The sequence below is a fragment of the Orcinus orca genome, chromosome X, assembly GCF_937001465.1.
Source record: "Orcinus orca chromosome X, mOrcOrc1.1, whole genome shotgun sequence".
Lineage (NCBI taxonomy): Eukaryota > Metazoa > Chordata > Mammalia > Artiodactyla > Delphinidae > Orcinus > Orcinus orca.
Window position 1 is genome coordinate 76,173,579 of NC_064580.1, and position 21,846 is coordinate 76,195,424.

Consider the following 21,846-nt stretch of genomic DNA (forward strand, 5'->3'; position numbering starts at 1 on the left):
TTGTCTGAGAAGTTCCTTGTCTCTCCTATCCTAAATGAACATTTTTCTGGGTAAAATATTCTAGCTTGCAGGGTTTTCCCTTTCAGCACTTTAAATATATCATGCCACTTCCTACTGGCTTGCAAAGTTTCTGCAGAAAATCAGCTGATAGCCTTATGGGAATTCCTTTGTGTATGACTCTTTGCCTTTCTTTTGCTGCCTTTAGAATTCTCTCTGTCACATTTGCCATTTTAATTGTGACATGGGTCTCTTTGGATTTATCTTGTTTGGAAATTCCTATGCTTCCTGTAGCTGGATATCTCTTTCCTTCTTTGGGTATGGGAAATTTTCAGCCATAATTTTATCAAATATATTTTCAATGCCCTTCTTTCTCTCTTCTCCTTCTGGGGAAACAGAATGTTAGTATGCTTGGTGTTATTCCAAGATTTCTTTTACTGTTCTCACCTTAACTTTTTTTCCTTTTTGCTGTTCCCTTTGGATGATTTCCATTATTCTATCTTCCAGATCACTTATATGTTCTTGTGTATCACCTAGTCTGCTATTAATTCCTTCTAGTGTGTTTTCCATTTTAGTTATTGCATTTTTCAGCTCTGACTGGTTATTTTTTGTATTTTCTAGTTCCTTATTTAAATTCCTACTGTGTTTATCTATTCTTTTCTCTAATTCAGTTAGCATTCTTATTACTAGTGCCTTGGATTATTTACCTGGTAAATTGTTTATTTCTGTTTCATTATTTGTTTTTTCAGGGTTGTTTTCTTGCTCTTTCAGTTGAAACCAATTCCTCTATTATCTTATTTTGCTTAACTTTCTCTGTCTTTATGAAATTAAGTAAAACAGATACCTGGATGAGGTCTTGAAGGGGTGTCCTTATACTGTCTGCTTGTGCCCAGTAGCTTTAGACATGAACTTCAGTCATGTCTTTCCCCCAGGGTGTCCTGGAAGCTATTACCTTGGTAAGAGGTGAAGCTGGAGATGGAGGGACTAGGGCCAGAGCCAGGCATGAGCTGGGGCTGCCCCTCTACTAAGTGGCTTCACTGCCCTATCAGGTGCAGGGTCAGGTCTCAAGTTGCTGGATCTGAAGCCCTGAGATTCGGGTCTGAGCTGACTCTTTTGCACTCAAGTGTGTTCCCTCTCCCTTCCCAGCCCTGGCACCCTTGCCCCTGAGGGGAGCAGTGCAAGAGCAAGAGATGTTCATGTGTGTTCTGGGCATCTCATTGTGCATGGCCTATGGCAGTTAAGCCACAGATAGAGGTCAGGGCTATTTCTGACGCACTGCCTGTGTAAGCACCAGCAATGGCTGCCCTGCCACACTAGATGCCTTTTTGGGTCTGAGCCCCCTTTGTCCCTCACAGCAAGTCTCTCCCGTTGGCCTCTGCTGCCTCTGCTCTGGTGTGGAACTGCACTGCAGGGTAGGCAGGGTCTGTGTGGGCTCTCAGCATGTGTCAGGTCTCAGGCTGTGGAAGTTCAGCCACAAACAGATGTCAGGGCTGCTACCAATGTACTCCCTATATAAGTACCAATAATGGCTGCTCTCACCCTGCTCAGACAGAACTTTGGATCTTAGCCAGTTCTGTTTCACAGCTGAGCTCTTTCCTTGGTCAGGCATCCCTTGCTCCAGTGTGGCTCTGTTTCACAGCTGAACTCTTTCCTTGGTCAGGCAGCCCTTGTTCCAGTGTGGAGCTACAATGTGAAGTAAGCATGGCTAGAGCTCTCTCATGGCTCAGGCTAGGGTGTATGCTGCTATGGTCACAGGAAACCAGTCAGCCACCTGTGTAGTTTTAGTCTGCCCTCTCTGCCCTGTTTCGTGAGCAAGCATATGTGTGTGTGCTCCTCACAAGCAGAGTTTAAGCTTCCCACAGCCCTCCTGTTGCTCTCACCAGGACTCTTCCTCTGACCAGCCAAGGGAGCCATCTTTCCTGTGTCGACCCCAGGACTGGGGTGCCCAGTATGTGACTTGAACTGCTCACTCCCCAGGGAGGATATCCACTTGCATAATCTCCCTTTCCCTCTGAATCCCCTCCCTAGGACACAGGTTCCAACCTGATCACTTCTCTTCGCTTCCTACCTTATCATGTGTGTATCTTTCTTTCAGCCTTGCTTGTACAGGAGTCCTTCTCCCAGTTTCCAGTTAGTTTTCATTGAGAAGTGTTCCACTTGTAGATATATGTGTGATGTGTTTGTGGAGGAAAGTGAGTTCCACATCCTGTTACTGAACCATGTTTGTGGGGGAAAGTGAGTTCCACATCCTGTTACTGAACCATTTTGATCTCCTTCCCCTCCTTTTACGTGTCTTGAATGTTAGGGAAGAATACACACACACATATGCATACACACATACACTTAACATTTCCTGTTCACAAATATGGAAATGAAATCTATGAGGCCTGAACAGAGGCAACATGTAACAGTGAAGAACTTAATTTTTAAATAATTCATAAGATTTTCTTAAAAAAATGAAAAAGCATAAAAACAAAAACATATATTCCAAAATTCAATTCCCCAAATCCAGAATTTAGGACTTTACTGTCTTTGCTTCTAAGTTAAACTCTAAGTAAACTACCATGAAGAGTGCATAGGTCATTTTTCCCTACTTTGACTCATTTCAACTTTACAGAAATACACAGCACATTGAGTATGTAAAATGTCATTTTTCTTTGCTAAATTATAGTCATCAAACAATACCTCATGCAGAAATAGTAAAAGCTATGCTGAAGGAAAATGCATTTTTTGCCTTCGTTTTGGTAAATGTATTGTAATATTGCAAATTGGCAGCCAGATTATTCATTATCATATTAGCATACATATTGCAATGCACTTAAAATCTTTTAAAATTAAAGAACAAGGCTTGTGAAAAATCAACGAAATTATAAAAAGTTTGAGCTATAGTGTATAAGAAGACTATTCTATTCTAGCTCTCAAAATTATTTAAACAAGTGCTTTGGGAAGCCATTGCCTTTATAAGGTTTTTAAGATATTTACAGCAAAACATTTTTCCCTGTGATAGAATTTTTCAAAGTACTAAGATATCATGGAGAAATATATTTTCTAACAGTTTTATGGCTCCCTAGATACATTCCCTACAAGCGTTGTACCTGCTTGGACACAAACAGTATTACAAAAAGGCCATGTCATTTGAAAAGGGTATACAGCTTTGAAAGGGTATATGCAACATACTAATGGGAATGCCAGTATCATTAGTGTAATACAGTTTTAAGACATGTCTTTTATTATAGTGGACCTGAGTAATTTGTTCCTGTCTTATATTTCTATTTTATTAGAGGTATTTTACATCTGTGGAAACACTACTACTGTGTGTCTTTACTTCTTGGCTTCAGAGGATGGCATAGGATATGCTATTTAAGAAGTCTAAGCAGGGAAAGACATAATAGCAGAATTATCCTTTACAAAATGTTTTATTTCATTGAAAAGTAAATAATAAATATTATCTGGGACCTGAAAATTCAGCCTCTATATACTTTAAATGTTTGGAAGGGCTTACAAAGTTTAAAAAGCTATGAGGTGTTGTTAATAGAATTTTGCTAACCGTAGAGCCCACTTTCTAGGCAAATGGGAAAGGTAACACATATTATAAGTATCCAGATAAGAAAGTATCTCATGGGATGTTGTAAGCAATAAATATACATTAATGTCTAAACTTGAATAGCATATTGTGTTGCCTTTACCCTCTGAAAGTTTTTCTTAAAGCATCAGATATTCTCACAGACAGTGTTAAATTAGATTCGATGGTTACTTGGGTTATTAGTACATTCTCCCAAGAAACTGTAATACAGATTTTTCTTGACAATCACAGGCTAACTATAGCACATTTCACTATCTGTTAATACAGGTGTTTTAACTGAAGGTAGGATGGAATCCATTGTCAGTAACCAAAAGTAGGAAGTGATTTCAATATTGTATAAAAATATGGTATTTTCATACTGGAAAATTGCCAAGTGGGAACTGAATAATGGCTGGGAGGTGACAATGGACCCAGAGGCAGTGAGCAAAATGATTTTCCCTAGTGATCAATTCAGATTAGGAAAATGACAATCTCTGAAGGAACTGGATGAATACAGCTGCTCAGGGGATGGAGCCATGTTCCTTAAAGCCATCCAAAGCAAATGTGAAGACATGTGCAGGTCAAATGCAGAAATGGCTAATATATGGTACTAAAATGAATATAATTTCATTGGAATCGAATGTTATAATGTTGCTCCTTAAAGCACTTTATCCAAATAAGTGAATCATAAAAGAAAACAATTTCATAGAATTGGAATCTAGAACAGAAAGTTTGGGCAATATATTCAAGTCTGATTACAACACATTCATAATGCAAGATATTAGGTATTATTTCTTCATTTCTTTTTTTTTCTGTTTATTCTCACTACATGATTCCTCTGTCTGAGTTCATAATATTTTAAACATTCATAGAAATAGAAAATGTTAGAGAACTGCATTTAATATTAACTGTTTGTTTTTGTTGGGCTTTGTGCAAAGTGAATCTTAAAAATATAATTTTTCCTCAAAAGAAATATCATTGATATATAATTGATTATGAGTGTTATGAGTATGTATTAGGTTGGGATCAGATAAGGAAAGAAAAAGGAGAAAATCAGAGGGACTTAAACTGTCACTGGAAGTTGAGATCTGAGAAATTACCTGAAAAGTTCTGATCAGTTTGTGCAGTATTATAGTAATCTTGATCACCCAAACAATTATTCGCTTTGTTTCACGCTTTGAATATATATAGTAAATATATATATATATATATATATATTTGCAGGCTATTAAAAACATCAAACTCTATTTTGTCTGCATAGGCCCAGTTTCAGCATAGACATAGTCTTATAATTCTAAATATTATATTCAGTGAACTTTTTAGATTTTTTTATTCAGACTAGAGCTCTTATGATAGAAGGTGAAAAAAATCCTCAAGTACCAGGGTTATTAGTGAAAGTGAAAAATACCTGCAGTGTTTCGGCTTCAACATCTGCCATTCCATATGCATCCATAAATATTTGTAACAGATAGTAGGTGAAGGAATTTCAATGTTAATAAAATAAGGCTGAATTTGGCAGGAATATTTAAGATAGATTTTTCCTGTTTTTTTTTTTTTTTTTTTTTTTAGTAGAAAGCACACTTATTTTAAACTTGCAATTCTCCACGGGAATAAAAATGTAGCCTCAATTAAACTTAAGAGAAAAAAATATGACTCAAATTATGTGAATCTAAAGTCTTCCAACTACCTTGGAACTAATCTGAGAGATTTTAGTTACAAAACTGCAAGTTTGTTTTTGTCTGGTTATTAGGAAAACAAAATACAATGCTACAAAATCTTAATTAATGGTAGCTACATTAACTAAATCTTTCAATCAATTTACCATAAGAAATTTAAAGAAAAAGAAATTTCATGGGCGAGTCAGTGTACATTTAGTTCAATCATTTTTCTTAAGCATTCCATATTTAGAAGGCTAGCATAGTTTCAGATTTAGCCAATTTTTACTAAGGGCCTACTATATGCTAAGTACAGTGTTAGGTGCTTCCACGTTCGTTTTCTCATTTAAAACTCCCACAAACACTCTGAAGTAGTTCTTCCTATTCTACAAATAGGGACACTGAAGTTTAGAGGTGTAACATTCGAAGACACAGAGAGATTCAGTCATGTTCATTGTGTTTTAAGTAGAACAACAGAATCATACATTTTAGTCAAAAAAAAAAGTTAAAATAAGAAACTGGGTGTATCTGGTGATTAACCTTTCAGTAACTATTGAAGTTACTGTGAATGATACATTTGTGAAAACTTTCCAATTGATTGAGATTTCTAATACAATTATTAGAGGAAATCACTACAACACTCTTCAATTTACAAATCTGTGAACTCATAATTTACACCACAATACCAGGCACAACTTACTCAAGTAAGTGTTTCTGATAAAAGTCACTAAGTTAGATGTGAATATTGAAATAGAAGAGAGTAAAATTGAAACAAGCTCCACAGCCTAACTAGAAATGTAGATGAGGAAGAGGCAATGTTAAAACACAAAAGAAGTGCTTCCCTGATGGCGCAGTGGTTGAGAGTCCGTCTGCCGATGCAGGGGACAGGGGTTCGTTCCCCGGTCCGCGAAGATCCCACACGCCGCGGAGCGGCTGGGCCCGTGAGCCATGGCCGCTGAGCCTGCGCATCCAGAGCCTGTGCTCCACAATGGGAGAGGCCACAGCAGTGAGAGGCCTGTGTACCGTAAAAAAAAAAAAAAAAATGGCACACTAATTTGTTCTAGTGATGAAGTTTACGCCTCCCTGTTCCCTTGGTTATACCTTATGGATTATTTTATTATTATTATCATTTTACCAAAAATCTTGTTCACCAGATGGTATAGGCGCTCATAGCAATAGACAATATCTAAAAATAGCATTGCGCATTTGGTGAAGGTTGTTGAATTGAGCATTATTAATAGATACCTGCTTCTTTGATAAAACTTCAGAGGTTTCCAAAGGAGAAGCAACAGTTTTGATGGTCTTAATGCCAACATTACACAGAAAATGAAAACTGAAAATTGCAATGCTTTGCTCTAATAATTAACATTTATTTTAAAGAAAATTCAGTTTTGTAAAATAATTAAATTAAATGATCAGTGTCATTTTGAACTGGCTAGGTTTACAATAGTGTAGTCATTATGATTCCAAAACTCAACTATTAGAAAAACTCTTAATTTTTTTCTATTATAAAAATATGGTGCCTCAGTGCCTCAATTTTTTATTTCCTAGCTAAAACAGAAAAATCAGTATATATTCTCACCAATGTGTGTGCATGCATGTTTGTGTGTCTGACAGAGACAGAGACAGAGACAGAAGAGAAGAGGAGAGATAATTAATGAATAAAAGAATGTTCTCAATTTTATATCATTGGTACTGTGGAAACATCAAAAATATAAATATTCACAGACTATAAGCAGGTATAATTACAGAGTTATTAGTGAGCATATAAATATAAATGTCAAACCTGTATAATTATCTACATATTCCTCATTACAGAGTTTATAGGAGGTGACAAATTATAAACTGTTATATAGACTGTTCTTGCCAAGTTCTCCATGACAGTATCATTCTGATTTTAAATCATCTTTAATTTTTAATCTTAACCCTACCAAAATACCCACTTTCCATCTTTCATGGATACAAGGAAATAGTACTCAAATTGCTTATGTTAAATTCATTCTTGGAAAAGTATTTTGCTTTTACCTGTATAGACTCACTAATTTTTTTTTTACTGTTTTGTTTCCTGATTCTATGTTGCAAATAGGTTCCATTATACATTTTTTTTTCAGTGCAATGTAAATTGGTTTTCAGAATCTCTAGGTCTGTAGAACAGGCTAGTTGATGTATCTCTAATTTTATGCAATTTTTTGAAGCTGTGAAAATACGTACTTAAAATTAGGTAACATTTTGAAATTTCTTAAAATGGCAAAGACAACTATTTTAAAAAGGTACTATAATAGGAAGCAATATTAATCATGTTTAAATGCAGCAAAATTTGCTTTTATATAGCTCAGTGGTTTCTCAAACTGTGGTCCCCACACCAGGAACATGAAACATCAACTGGGCACTTAGGAATTCCAGTTGCTAGGCCCTACCCTAGACCTACTGAATCAGAAACTTTGGAAGTTGGGAATGATTTTTTAAAGACCTTCAGGACACTCTGATGTATGATAAAGTTTAAGAACCACTGATGTTAAGGTACTTGATAAATAACTTGTTCCCTTGTACCTTCTACTGATCCACTCTACTCAGATATGTTAACTAAGTCAAAAAAAAACTTAGTGATTTTAAAGTTAGCAACTGAACTGCCAGGTCAAAGCAGTAAATTTCTCTTCCTGATTTGTGCCAGATTAAGGAGAGAGCTTTCTTCCCTGGTTGATGGAAAAGATTGCACATTTCCCAGCAGGGAAACAAAATGAAAAATCTGCTTTACAGCCTCTGCAGTTAGCTAGATAACTGAACCCCTAGTAAGGGTAAAAGTGGGGTTATATTAGAACCATGAGACCATTTTACAGATAAACCAGGGCAATGAAACATTGTCCCCTGGAAGGGTAAGCTGATTGATGGAAATATGTGCACTCTCCCCCATTTTTACTAAACACATCTCTTTAAAACATCAACTTCCTTCCCACTTTACCTCTATGCCCACTCCTGCCTCCTGTTTGCCAATTTCTAATGCAAACTCTTACATACTAACTTTTCACTCATTTAATGTTCTTCTCTCTGCAGCCTTTTTCACAGAGGTAGCCAGGCTTGTTTTCTGGAGAAGGGACTTGTACATGCCTCTGGTGCTGTTTGGTTGTTTATATTAGAAATTCTTGTCTGTCTTGCAGTTTTTAGATGAAATTCTAGTCTCTGTATGAAACTTCTTTCTATTCCAAGTCCCCAGCCGTTTTCTATTTCTAAGCTCTAGAAAATACAGATGTACTTCAAAAAAATCAGTCAAGTTTGCTTTATCTTTGACACAATAATACATCATCTCAAAGATGATAAGAAAGTATGTGTATGGGCCAGAAAGATTTATACTTTTACTATCTTTAGTCCTCAAAGGACTATGATATGCAGACAGGTTAAATAAATATACAGTAGTCATCCTTTAATAACTATATCAACTATTTTTCAAAATTGTAATATTTCAGTTTATCACAATATCTGTAAACTATAGTAATCATTTATTTTATTGGAAAGGCTAAGAGTTGATAAGAAACTCTTTACCTTGATCCCCTCTTTCTTCCTTGCTTTCACCACATACTTGTAAAAAACTTAAAATTACATATTCATGTATTTATATAATTTTACCTTTTTGGAATAAAAAGAAAAAAATGGAATCAGTCTGATAATCAGGAATCTTACCTCACGCTTTAAGATTATTGGTACATATCTAAAATCATTACAATTGTTGAAGACCCTAGACAGTTACTATTCTAAATGCCAAGAAGATAGCAATGGGAAATAAAAAACAGGAAAAGTCCCCACTTTCATGGAGAGTATATTGTAGTAAAATGAAATGTAACAAAAATAGTGAATAAATAAGTTATATTGTATATTAAGTGGTGATAAATTTTATAGAAAAATTCATGTTAAGGGGATGGAAATAAGGGTGCAGGTTGCAGTGTTAAATAATGTTTGGTGTAAGTTTCACTAATAAGGTGATATTTGAGCAAAGAACTGAAGTCAGGAACCTGAAATTAAATGCACAAGAACTCTAAAACATACCTTGTAAAGTACTGTGTTAGTTCTACATCACTGATTTGATCTTATTGTCTTATTAAGCATATTAACTCTCTAGAAGTTTAGTACAGAAAGGGAGATCTAGTGAACTGTTCATTCATTGAGATTTTCCTATGTAATTTTGAAACAGCAGTTCTCAACCAGTATTGACGTTTGGGCCAGATAATTCTTTGGTGGGGATGGAGACAGAGGGCAGGGCATCCCTGGCCTCTACCATTAGATGCCAGTAGCACACACCCCTACCTCCTCAGTTTTGACAGTCAAAAATGTCTCCAGCCGCTGCCAGATGTCCTCTGGGCAGCAAAATTGCCCCCAGTTGAGAACTACTGACCTTGACTTAGGAAGACTCCTCAGGCCTTTTATAACTGAGAAAGTAACATTAGCTTAATTTAGGGTGAAGCCAGGCTCATCTAGTTATTACCTAGAAGAGGATCTTTCCAACATGTCTTTCATGAGGTGTTAGTGGATGCTTAGGTGGTCAAATATGTTACTATGTTCTCTTCCACTCCTGGGAATTTTCAATTAACAATTTATTTGACAAACATTTATATTGCATTTACTTTGAGTAACTTTACAAATTTTAGCTTATTAATCTTTATAACAACCCTATAAGAGAGGTATTATTATTATCCTAACTTTACAGATGAGTAACTTGAGGCACAGAAAGATTAAGGAATTTTTCCAGGGGCTAGCAAATCATAGAGCAGGGTTGCAAACATAGGCAATCAGGCTCCAACATCTTATATGCTTTGTCACTATGCTCTCAGCTATCTAATTTAACATGTGACATATGTTAATATTTAGAATTAGCATTTTAAAGGCTCTGAGATATTCTGATTTAATGCATTTAGCCAATTTGGGGATCTAGTTTTTCTTTTCCAAATTTGATGATGGCAACACTTGAGTCATTGTTCAACTCAGACCATGAACACTTCCTCATATTCATGCAGGTCACATAATTTCACAGCAGTTGGTCATTTTGTTGTTGTTATTGTTCCTCATTTTGGAAGAGGGAAGCAGGTGTCTTGCTTGTGCTGAATGTAATACTAATGACACCAACAAAGGAGAGTCCCCTGGGCCAGATTTATTTAGGGGAAAGCTCTTAAATCAAATAATGAAATATAATTTATTTGTTAAAGAATGAAAATTGATGACCTGGTAGGTGGCTGTATCTTTCCACTGCTGAGTGAGTCTGCTGTGTTCAGTTTCCATTCCTGTATCAAAATCCTCAAAGCCCATGGGAAAGAGGAAAGACTTAACCCAATGTAAAGGTGGGAAAACAAGCCCTAGAGTCATACAGAAAAGTTCCAGCATCTTTGACTTTAATTTTTAGGGGGACTTTTCCATCCTGAGCATTTACCATATGGTTTATCTTTTTCTTTCTACAAATACACTTGTCAACTTTTGTATCTATTCATCTGGGCCCTAGGTAAGAACTTAAAATTAAAAGCTTGTTCTCTAAATGGATTTCCAAGTGCTATTACAAAGTATGGCAGGTTTAACAAACAAGTTCAATAAAAGCAGTCTCAAATTTGCTTCAATAAATTAAGAGGTTGCTTATACCCTCAGCTAGATAGCAGTTGTCCTATCTTTATCTTTTAGGTTATGACATTGCTTCATATGTGTTGATAAAGATTTTAATATATACATTTTGAACACTAGCCTTTTAAATCAAAAAGCTCCGTCAAAACCCTTTCTCCCTGGATTACAAAGAGATGCTCTTATTTCACTGACAATCTATATTTCTAGTACTTGCTTATATTTTATTTCATTGTCAATTAGGATTTCTCAATCCTACCTAATAAATCCCTACATAACGGTGCATCTATTCGAACTCTGAGGAAAATGTAGATGTCATTCAGATGTGAAAACTTATTACAAGATTGAAATAGATTTCTAATGCATTTATCATTCATTTTTGTAGCATGTGATTTAAATCAGAAAAAAAATGATGAATGGTTTGACAGTTTCCACTCATATACACCAAACATAATACACTTCCACTAGTTTTCGGCTATTATGGACCTTAACATGCAATGTGACCTTGGTCTGGAAAAGCATGTTTGGTTTGCACAGAAGCTTAATCGTAAGAAGTCATAAGTAGAATTCTTCTTCTTTATTGCCCTTTTCTAGGACTAGGAAATTTACTGCTTGTGGGACAGGTAAGATATGAACAATGGGCCAAACAGAGTCCAGGGTTATCTCATCCGTGTGAAAACTGCTGCTGAAAATCGATGTGACCTCTGCTACACTGTCATCCCAATTCCCACCCTCTGTGTCCTATTTGTCTTTTGGTAGAAGCTTAGATCTGTGTGCTGTCTCTATGTGTCTCTCTTGGGCCAGATTATCAAAATGAATCATTGCCTGCATACCTCTTATATTTCTATTTATTTTCCTGGTGTTGACTAGGTCTGATGAAATATGATTCTTCTTGCATTTGATCCTCACTGCAGCAAGCAGCACCTAATTCAGCTGTGTCTATCTCTTTAAAGAAGAGTAATACTATTTTGAAACTTCAGTCTTCTATATAGCGACATTACAAACCATAGACCATACAACCTGTCTTCATAGTCAATAGTAATCTTACTTTCAGCCAATTTAATGACATTTCATTCATCTCCAAATACAAGACTTCGGATGATTTTAATGTAGTTCCAAGTTTGTTTTATGCATACCTAACATATTGCTTTCGTTTTTAGGTATTTTGTTTGTAGAATACCCTGATCACTGAGGTTACATGTGTGTGTAGAGTAATACATGACAAAGAATCCATAATTTTAAGAAGTTTCCCATGATGCAAAATATTTATTCAAGAGAATCATTATATTATCTCGGAATCAGCAAGAAGTCAATGTTCTCACTTTGTGGTGGTTTATTTTGTAAAAATAGATCTTCCAGGCTACATAAATTCATCTTTAAGATTTATAAACATAAATATAAAGATGTTGAACCTCCTCAATTATTATTAATATTGATAGATCATAATGAAGTCATTCTACCTATTCACTTAATGCACTCATGTGCAGAAGACAAAATACTAGCTAAATACAGACTTCAAGTATCACAAATAAAGCAAAATATTGCTTCGTTAGCTGTTGAGAAATATCCCTTAGAGACATTAGAGCTGCTGCCTAAGACATATTTTAGAACTTATATTTTTAATGAGATATTTCCAATGTTCAAACCTTGTACTTGAAATAGATCACAGAACATGTGCTCACTCCCTCTGGAATACTTTGCCTCTTCCAAAACTACTACTGACAAAGAAGGAAGGGAAGGAAGGAGGGAGGGAGGGAGGAAGGAAGGAAGGAAAGAAGGAAGGAAGGAAGGAAGGAAGGAAGGAAGGAAGGAAGACATGTTCTATAAGAGGTTAGGGTTAATTTTACAAGCAAGTTGCATTTATGATCAAAATATTATTTGTAAGTTTTACTACAAAACAATTCCTGGGAATATGTTCATTATAGTTTCCTGTGCTAAAAGAAAATTAGCAGGCTATTTTTTGCATACTATTGAATTCTTTAAAACTGATAAACAAATACATTTTGTATTCAAATAAGGTGAAACTGTTGATTCTCTAAAATAATCATTAGCATTTTTATCCCTATAGGTTTTAGAAAATTAGAAATTGTAAAGGTGATCTCTATCAAGAGTATTTTATTCAGAGATAATGCTATCCCATTAAGTAATCTCACAGAAGTTCCAGCAATTGTATGTCACAGCTTCCCACAAAAGAAATCCCACAGCAAACCATGATGACTGTGAAATCAATAGGGCTCAAGACTCTGCTCACTAAATATATAGGCTGCTTGCAATTGAAAAATGAGTTCTAACTGTATGACAAATCCATATTCCTATCCCTACAAAGACTAGACCAATAGCTAGATTTTTGTTTTCAAACCATGTGAAAATTGGTTAGGTCTAGATTCAAGCCTAATTTTTTCCTGAATGAGTCTCAAAATATATGGGGTCACTGAAAATTTTTATGACCAGAGAGATACATATTTTCAAACATTGCTTGTGCTCAGTTACTGGTGAGTAGAGTAATTTTGTTTGAGGTGCTGTGATCAACTCATTGTGCACTGCTATTGAAGCCATTTAAGAATGCCAGGGTTTGTTTGGCTACATTCCAAGATTACCTCTGTAGCAGTTTATCTTTACATATATCAAAAAGGCCCCAGTTCCTAATTACAGAAGAAACTTTGCTATCTGGTTCATACACCTCACAAAGATTTTCAACCAGAATTCAATTATATAGCCAAGTAGTTAGCTTCTCAAAATAAGAGGAGATTCCTTTTGTAATTAGATGTATCTGTGCAAAACAAATCTGAAATATCTTATTAGACAAAAATTCTATTGGTGTCTCTTCATATGAAGCTAAGAGGGAATCTCATGAAAGTAATTAGTGTGTGGGAGAAGTTAATATAAAAATATAAGGGGAGATAATATACACTTTGTGGTTTCACACATAGATGGTTATTTTTTTTCATAAGAAATATTCTTCAAAATAAAAGGTAACACTGGAAACAACCCAGATGCCAAACTAGTGAATGATTAGACAGACAGTCATGTATCCATGTAATAGAAAACTTATCAGCAATAAAAAGGAAAAAAACACTGATACATGCCACAACATGGATGAACCTCAAAAACATTATGCTAAGTGAAAGAAGACAAACACAAAAGATCACTTACGATATGAATCTATTTATGTAAATATCCAGAAAAGGCAATCCCATAGAGACAAAAAGTAGATTAGTGGTTGCCAGGAGCTGGGAATGGGAAAGGAGATTAATTGTAAATGGGCATGAGGGGTATTTTGGGGGTGATTGAGGTGTTCTAAAATAGATTTTTGGTAATGGTTGTACGATTCTGTAAATTTACTAAAACTCATCGATGCATACAATTAAAATAGATGAATTTTATTATATGTAAATTATACTTCAATAAAGGTATTAAAATATGGAAATGATAGATATAGATATATTTAAAGAGGAAAAAATAAAAAGCAATTAGTGTTTTACCAGGAAGTTATCTGATTATTTAATTTATAGATATTAATAAGCATGTCAAATTTGTTTCTCCAAATTTTATGCCAATTAGCAGTAAATGTTGGTTCATTTTTCACTGATTCTTTACTGAAACATTTATTTTGAGAAATGAGAGGCAGCTGGGAAATAGGTATGAATTCCAGTTATGAGTTTTCCATCATTTAGCTTTAGCAACAAAATCTTTATAGAGATAAAGGAAACATAGTGAAAATTTTGAGCTGTTAGTTTATGAACCTTCTGATATTAATTTTGTTTCTTGCAGAAGAGGTACCCGTTCAAATTCCAATGATGAAGTCACCCCTGGACAAGATCCAATTGACTCCTGGGCAGGCATTGCCTCCTGGATTCCCTGGACCATTCATTTTTGCTGATAGTCTGTCCTCTGTGGAGACTCTGTTGACCAACATTCAGGTCAACAATATTTCTATAAACAAAATAAATGTAATACAAGACATTAGCACCTACATAAATTATTTCATATTTGAGAAATTAAAACAGATAAGATGAACTGCATGTCATTTGCTGTATTTTGACAGGGTCTACTGAAAGTGGCTTTGGATAATGCTCACATCCAAGAGAAGCAGACTCAACAAGAGAAAAAGGAACTGCGAATGGAGCTCTATAGAGAGAGAGAAATTAGAGAAAACCTTGAAAGACAACTCGCAGTTGAGCTTCAAAGCAGAAGTAAGTTTAACAAGTTCAATATAAGTGAATAAGGTAAGACTGTGTTGGAGATATTTTCAGTAGTAATAGAAATATTCTCAGGGATAGCCAGGAACTGCTGAAAACAAATGACAAGCTAAGAATCAAATACTGTGTGCAATCCACAAGGTAAGATGTTTACACTATTTCTCTTTGTAATTAAACATAATGAGCAAGATCTACACTTCATTTTTGGAAACATGAATATTCTTAGTTCTCTCAAAATTTCACAAAATACTCCTGGAGACATATATATATATATATATATATATATATATATATATATATACACATAGATAGATAGATAGATAGATAGATAGATAGATAGATAGATAGATTCAAACAATTCCTTATGTATTAAATGCTTACTCTTTTTCAAGAACAATATTAGATTCTGGTGTTAGAAGATAAAACTCAGTCCCTGTCCTTGAAAGATTTACATTTCAGAGGACTAGCACAACCAACCAGCTAATTATAAGACAAAGTGGAAAGAACAATGATGTACATCATATATGTTTATATAGAGAGGGGGGTAGTTAGCTCAGCCTGGTGGGGAATTGATGGTCAAAGAAGGTTTTCTGATGCTGACACTTGAACCTGAGTCTTGAAGAATCAGTAAGGCAAGAAAAGCATGAGAGTAAATGAGTGATCTGATCATTCTAGAACAATGAACATAGGCATGGAGGCAAGAAGCCTCAAACATGGTCAAATATATACAGTGTATTAATACCATGACTTTGAATTTTATGAAGTGAATGTTGGGGAATAATGCATAACAAAAGTAGAGGGTAAATTATAAAGGCCATTTTCTTTTTTTAACATCTTTATTGGAGAATAATTGCTTAACAATGGTGTTTAGTTTATGTTTATAACAAAGTGAATAAGCTATACATATGCATATATCCCCATATCTCCTCCCTCTTGCATCTTCCTCCCACCCTCCTTATCCCACCCCTCTAGGTGGTCACAAAACATCAAGCTGATTTCCTTGTGCTATGCAGCTGCTTCCCACTAGCTACCTATTTTACTTTTGGTAGTATATATGTCAGTGCCACTCTCTCACTTTGTCCCAGCTTACCCTTCCCCCTCTCCTCTACGTGTCCTCAAGTCCATTCTCTACGTCTGCATCTGTATTCCAGTCCTGCACCTAGGTTCTTCAGAACCTTTTTTTTTTCAGACTCCATATATATGTGTTAGCATATGGTATTTGTTTTTCTCTTTCTGACTTACTTCACTCTGTATGACAGACTCTAGGTCCATCTGCCTCACTACAAATAACTCAATTTTGTTTCTTTTTATGGCAGAGTAATATTCCATTGTATATATATGCCACATCTTCTTTATCCACTCATCTGTCAATGGACACTTAAGTTGCTTCCATGTCTTGGCTATTGTAAATAGAGCTGCAATGAACATAGTGGTACATGATTCTTTTTAAATTATGGTTTTCTCAGGGTATATGCCCAGGACTGGGATTACTGGGTGGTATGGTAGTTCTATTTTTAGTATTTTAAGAAACTTCCGTACTGTTCTCCATAGTGGCTGTATCAATTTACATTCCCACCAACAGTGCAAGAGGGTTCCCTTTTCTTCACACCCTCTCCAGAATTTATTTTTTGTAGATATTTTGATGATGGCCATTCTTATTGGTGTGAGGTGATACCTCATTGTAGTTTTGAGTTGCATTTCTCTAATGATTAGTGATGCTGAACATCCTTTCATGTGTTTGTTGGAAATCTGTATATCTTTGGAGAAATGTCTATTTAGGTCTTCTGCCCATTTTTGGATTGGGTTGTTTGTTTTTCTGATATTGAGCTGCATGAGCTGCTTGTAAATTTTGGAGATTAATCCTTTGTCAGTTGCATCTTTTTCAAAAATTTTCTCCATTCTGAGCATTGTCTTTTCATCTTGTTTATGGTTTCCTTTGCTGTGAAAAAGCTTGGAAGTTTTGTTAGGTCTCATTTGTTTATTTTTGTTTTTATTTCCGTTTCTCTAGGGGGTGGGTTAAAAAGGATCTTTCTGTGATTTATGTCATAGAGTGTTCTGCCTATGTTTTCCCCTAAGAGTTTTAGTGTCTGGCCTTACATTTAGGTCTTTAATCATTTTGAGTTTCTTTTTGTGTACGGTGTTAGGGAGTGTTCTAATTTCATTCTTTTACATGTAGCTGTCCAGTTTTCCCAGGACAACTTATTTAAGAGGCTCTCTTTTCTGCATTGTATATTCTGCCTCCTTTATCAAAAATAAGGTGACCATATGTGCGTGGATTTATGCCTGGGCTTTCTATCCCGTTCCATTTGTCTATATTTCTGTTTTTGAGCCAGTACCATAATGTCTTGATTACTGTAGCTTTGTAGTATAGTCTGAAGTCAAGGAGTCTGATTACTCAAGCGCCATTTTTTTTCTCAAGATTGCTTTCGCTATTCAGTGTCTCTTGTGTTTCCATACAAATTGTGAAATTTTTTGTTCTAGTTTCTTAAAAATGCCATTAGTAGCTTGACAGGGATTGCATTGAATCTGTAGATTGCTTTGCGTAGTAGAGTCATTTTCACAATGTTGATTCTTCCAATACAAGAAAATGGTATATCTCTCCATCAGTTTGTATCATCTTTAATTTCTTGCGTCAGTCTCTTATAGTTTTCTGCATACAGGTTTTTGTCTCCTTAGGTAGCTTTATTCCTAGTTATTTTATTCTTTTTGTTGCAGTATTAAATGGGAGTGTTTCCTTAATTTCTCTTTCAGATTTTTCATCATTAGTGTATAGGAATGCAAGAGATATATGTGCATTAATTTTGTATCCTGCTACTTTACTAAATTCACTGATTACCTCTAGTAGATTTCAGGTGGCGTCTTTAGGATTCTTTATGTATAATATCATATCATCTGCAAACAGTGACAGTTTTACTTATTTTCCAATTTGGATTCCTTTTATCTCTGTTTCTTCTATGATTGCTGTAGCTAAAACTTCAAAAAGTATGTTGAATAACAGTGGTGAGAGTGGGCAACCTTTTCTTGTTCCTGATCTTAGTGGGAATCGTTTCAGTTTTTCACCATTTAGAACGATGTTGGCTGTGGATTTGTCAGCTATGGCCTTTATTATGTTGAGGTAAATTCCCTCCATGTCTACTTTCTGGAGGGTTTTTATAATAAAAGGGTGTTAAATTTTGTTGAAAGCTTTTTCTGCATGTATTGAGATGATCATGTGGCTTTTATCCTTCAATTTGTTACTGTGGTATATCACATTGATTAATGTGCGTATATTGATGAATCCTTGCATTCCTGGGATAAAACCCCCTTGATCATGGTGTATGATCCTTTTAATGTGCTGTTGGATTTTATTTGCTAGTATTTTGTTGAGGATTTTTGCATCTATATTCATCAGTGATATTGGCCTGTAGTTTTCTTTCTTTGAGACATCTTTGTTTGGTTTTGGTATCAGGGTGATGGTGGCCTCATAGAATGAGTTTGGGAGTTTTCTTCCCTCTGATATTTTTGGAAGAGTTTGAGAAGGATAGGTATTAGCTCTTCTCTAAATGTTTGATAGAATTCGCCTGTGAAGCCATCTGGTCCTGGGCTTTTGTTTGTTGGAAGATTTTTAGCACAGTCTCAATTTCAGTGCTTGTGATTAGTCTGTTTATATTTTCAATTTCTTCCATGTTCAGTCTCAGAAGGTTGTGCTTTTGTAAGAATGTGTCCACTTCTTCCAGGTTGTCCATTTTATTGGCATATAGTTGCTTATAGTAATCACTCATGATCCTTTGTATTTCTGCAATGTCAGTTTTTACTTCTCCTTTTTCATTTCTAATTCTATTGATTTGAGTCTTCTCCCTTTTTTTCCTGATGAGTCTGGCTAATGGTTTATCAATAGTTTTAGTCTTCTCAAAGAACCAGCTTTTAGTTTTATTGATCTTTGCTATTGTTTCCTTCATTTCTTTTTCATTTATTTCTGATCTGATCTTTATGATTTCTTTCCTTCTTCTAACTTTGTTTTTTTTTGTTTTGTTTTGTTCGTTCTCTAATTGCTTTAGGTGTAAGGTTAGCTTTTGCTTGTCTATAAATGTTTTAATTTCTCCATCAAATCTGAATATGATACTTGCTGGGTAGAGTAATTTGGTTGTAGGTTTTTCCCATTCATCACTTTAAATATGTCCTTCCACTCCCTTTTGGCTTGCAGACTTTCTGATGAAAGATCAGCTCTTAACCTTATTGGGATTCCCTTGTATGTTATTTGTTGTTTTTCCCTTGCTGCTTTTAATCTTTTTTCCTTGTATTTAATTTTTGATAGGTTGATTAATATGCTTCTTTGCATGTTTCTCCTAGGGTTTATGCTGTATGAGACTCTCTGTGCTTCCTGGACTTTATTGACTATTTCCTTCCCATATTAGGGAAGTTTTCATCTTTAATCTCTTCAAATATTTTCTCAGCCATTTCTTTTTCTCTTCTTCTTCTGGGACCCGTGTAATTCAAATGTTGGTGCATGTAACATTGTCCTAGATGTCTTTGAGACTGTCTTCAATTCTTTCCATTCTTTTTTTTTATTCTGCTCTGCAGTAGTTATTTCCAATAGTTTATCTTACAGGTCACTTATCTGTTCTTCTGCCTCAAATCTTCTGCTATTGATTTCTTCTAGAGAATTTTTAATTTCATTTATTCTGTTGTTCATCATTGTTTGCTCTTTAGTTCTTCTAGGTCCTTGTTAAACATTTCTTTTATTTTCTCCATTCTATTTCCAAGACTTTTGATCGTCTTTACTATCATTACCCTGAATTCTTTTCCAAGTAGACTGCCTATTTCCTCTTCATTTGTTTGGTCTGGTGGGTTTTTACTTTACCCCTTCATCAGCTGTGTGTTTCTGTCTTCTCATTTTGCTTAACTTACTGTGTTTGGGGTCTCCTTTTCACTGACTGCAGGTTTGTAGTTCCCATTGTTTTTGGTGTCTGCCCCAGTGGCTAAGGTTGGTTCAGTGGGTTGTGCAGGCTTCCTGGTGGAGGGACCTAGTGCCTGTTTTCTGGTGGATGAGCCTGGATCTTGTCTTTCTGGTGGGCAGGACTGTGTCCCGTGGTGTGTTTTGGGGTGTCTCTGTCCTTATTATGATTTTAGGCAGCCTCTCTGCTAATAGGTGGGGTTGTGTTCCTGTCTTGCTAGTTGTTTGGCATAGGGTGTCCAGCACTGTAGCTTGCTGGTCATTGAGTGGATCTGGGTCTTAGCATTGAGATGTAGATCTCAGGGAGCGCTTTTGCCGTTTGATATTATGTGGAGGTAGGAGGTCTCTGGTGGACCAATGTCCTGATCTTGGCTGTCCCTTTGTGCCCAGTGCACCAAGACCCTGTCAGCCACATGGCTTAGAAGAAAAGTTAAGAAAAAAGAAAGAAAGAAAAAAGTAACATAAAAAAATTAAAAAAATAAAAAGTAAAAAAAAGAGAAAAAAATAAGAAAGAAAGTAGCAGCCAAACCAAAAAGCAAATCCACCAATGATAAAAAGCACTAAAAACTATACTATAAACAAAAGAAAAACAAAAAAAGGGACATACAGATCTCTAGGACAAATGGTAAAAGCAAAGTTATATAGACAAAATCACACAAAGAAGCATGCACATACACACTCACAAAAAGTGAAAAAGGAAAACAATATATATATCATTGCTCCCAAAGTCCACTGCATAAATTTTGGGATGATTTATTCTCTATTCAGGTATTCCACTGATGCAGGGTACATCAAGTTGATTGTGGAGATTTAATCCGGTTCTCCTGAGGCTCCTGGGAGAGATTTCCCTTTTCTTCTTTGTTCACACATCTCCTGGGGTTCAGGTTTGGATTTGGCCCCGCCTCTGTGTGTCAGTCACTTGAGGGCATCTGTTTTTTGCTCCATAAGGATGATTTTAAAGGAGCAGCTGATTAGGGAGCTCTGGTTCACTCAGGCCAGGGCAAGGGAGGGGTACGGAATGTGGGGCGAGCCTACAGTGGCAGAGACCAGTGTGATATTGCAACAGCCTGAGGCACACCGTGTGTTCTCCTGGGGAAGTTGTCCCTGGATCACAGGACCCTGGCAGTGGCAGGATGCACAGGCTCCCGGGAGGTGTGGTATGGAGGGTGACCTGTGCTTGCACACAGGTTTCTTGGTGGCTGCAGCAGCAGCCTTAGTGTTTCATGCCCATCTCTGTTGTCCATGCTGATAGCTGCGACTCGGGCCCATCTCTGGAGCTTGTTTAGGCAGTGCTCTGAATCCCCTCTCCTCACCCACCCGGAAACAAAGGTCTCTTCCCTCTTAGGCAGTTCCAGACTTTTCCCTAGACTCCCTCCCGGCTAGCTGTGGTGCACTAAACCCCTCCAGGCTGTGTTCACGCCACCAACCCCAGTCATCTCCCTGTGCTCCGACAGAAGCCCGAGCCTCAGCTCCCAGCCCCCGCCTGCCCTGGCGTGTAAGCAGACAAACCTCTCGGGCTCGTGAGTGCCAGTCAGCACCGATCCTCTGTGCAGGAATCTCTCTGCTTTGCCCCCCACACCCCTGTTGCTGCGCTCTCCTCTGTGGCTCCGAAGCTTCCCCCCCCGCCACCCTTATTCTCCGCCAGTGAAGGGGCTTCCTAGTGTGTGGAACCTTTTCCTCCTTCACAGGTCCCTCCCAGTGGTGCAGGTCCCATCTTTATTCTTTTGTCTCTGTTTTTTCTTTTTTCTTTTGCCCTACCCAGGTACGTGGGGTGTTTCTTGCCTTTTGGGAAGTCTGAGGTCTTCTGCTAGCATTCAGTAGGTGTTCTGTAGGAGTTGTTCCACATGTACATGTATTTCTTATGTATTTTTTGGGAGAAAGGTGATCTCCACATCTTACTCTTCCGCC

General features: G+C 36.3%; 1 protein-coding gene across 2 annotated transcripts in view; it reads left to right on the top strand.

Annotated features, from left to right (window-relative positions):
- Positions 1–21,846, top strand: part of DACH2 (dachshund family transcription factor 2) — a 643,115-nt gene that overhangs the window by 596,327 nt on the left and 24,942 nt on the right. The window contains exons 9-10 of one of the 2 annotated variants that reach the window (XM_049705106.1): positions 14,578–14,756; positions 14,852–14,999. In XM_049705106.1, the coding sequence (XP_049561063.1) occupies positions 14,578–14,756; positions 14,852–14,999 (327 nt within the window). The remainder of the gene's footprint in view (positions 1–14,577; positions 14,757–14,851; positions 15,000–21,846) is intronic. The other variant, XM_033411534.2, reaches the window with a different exon arrangement.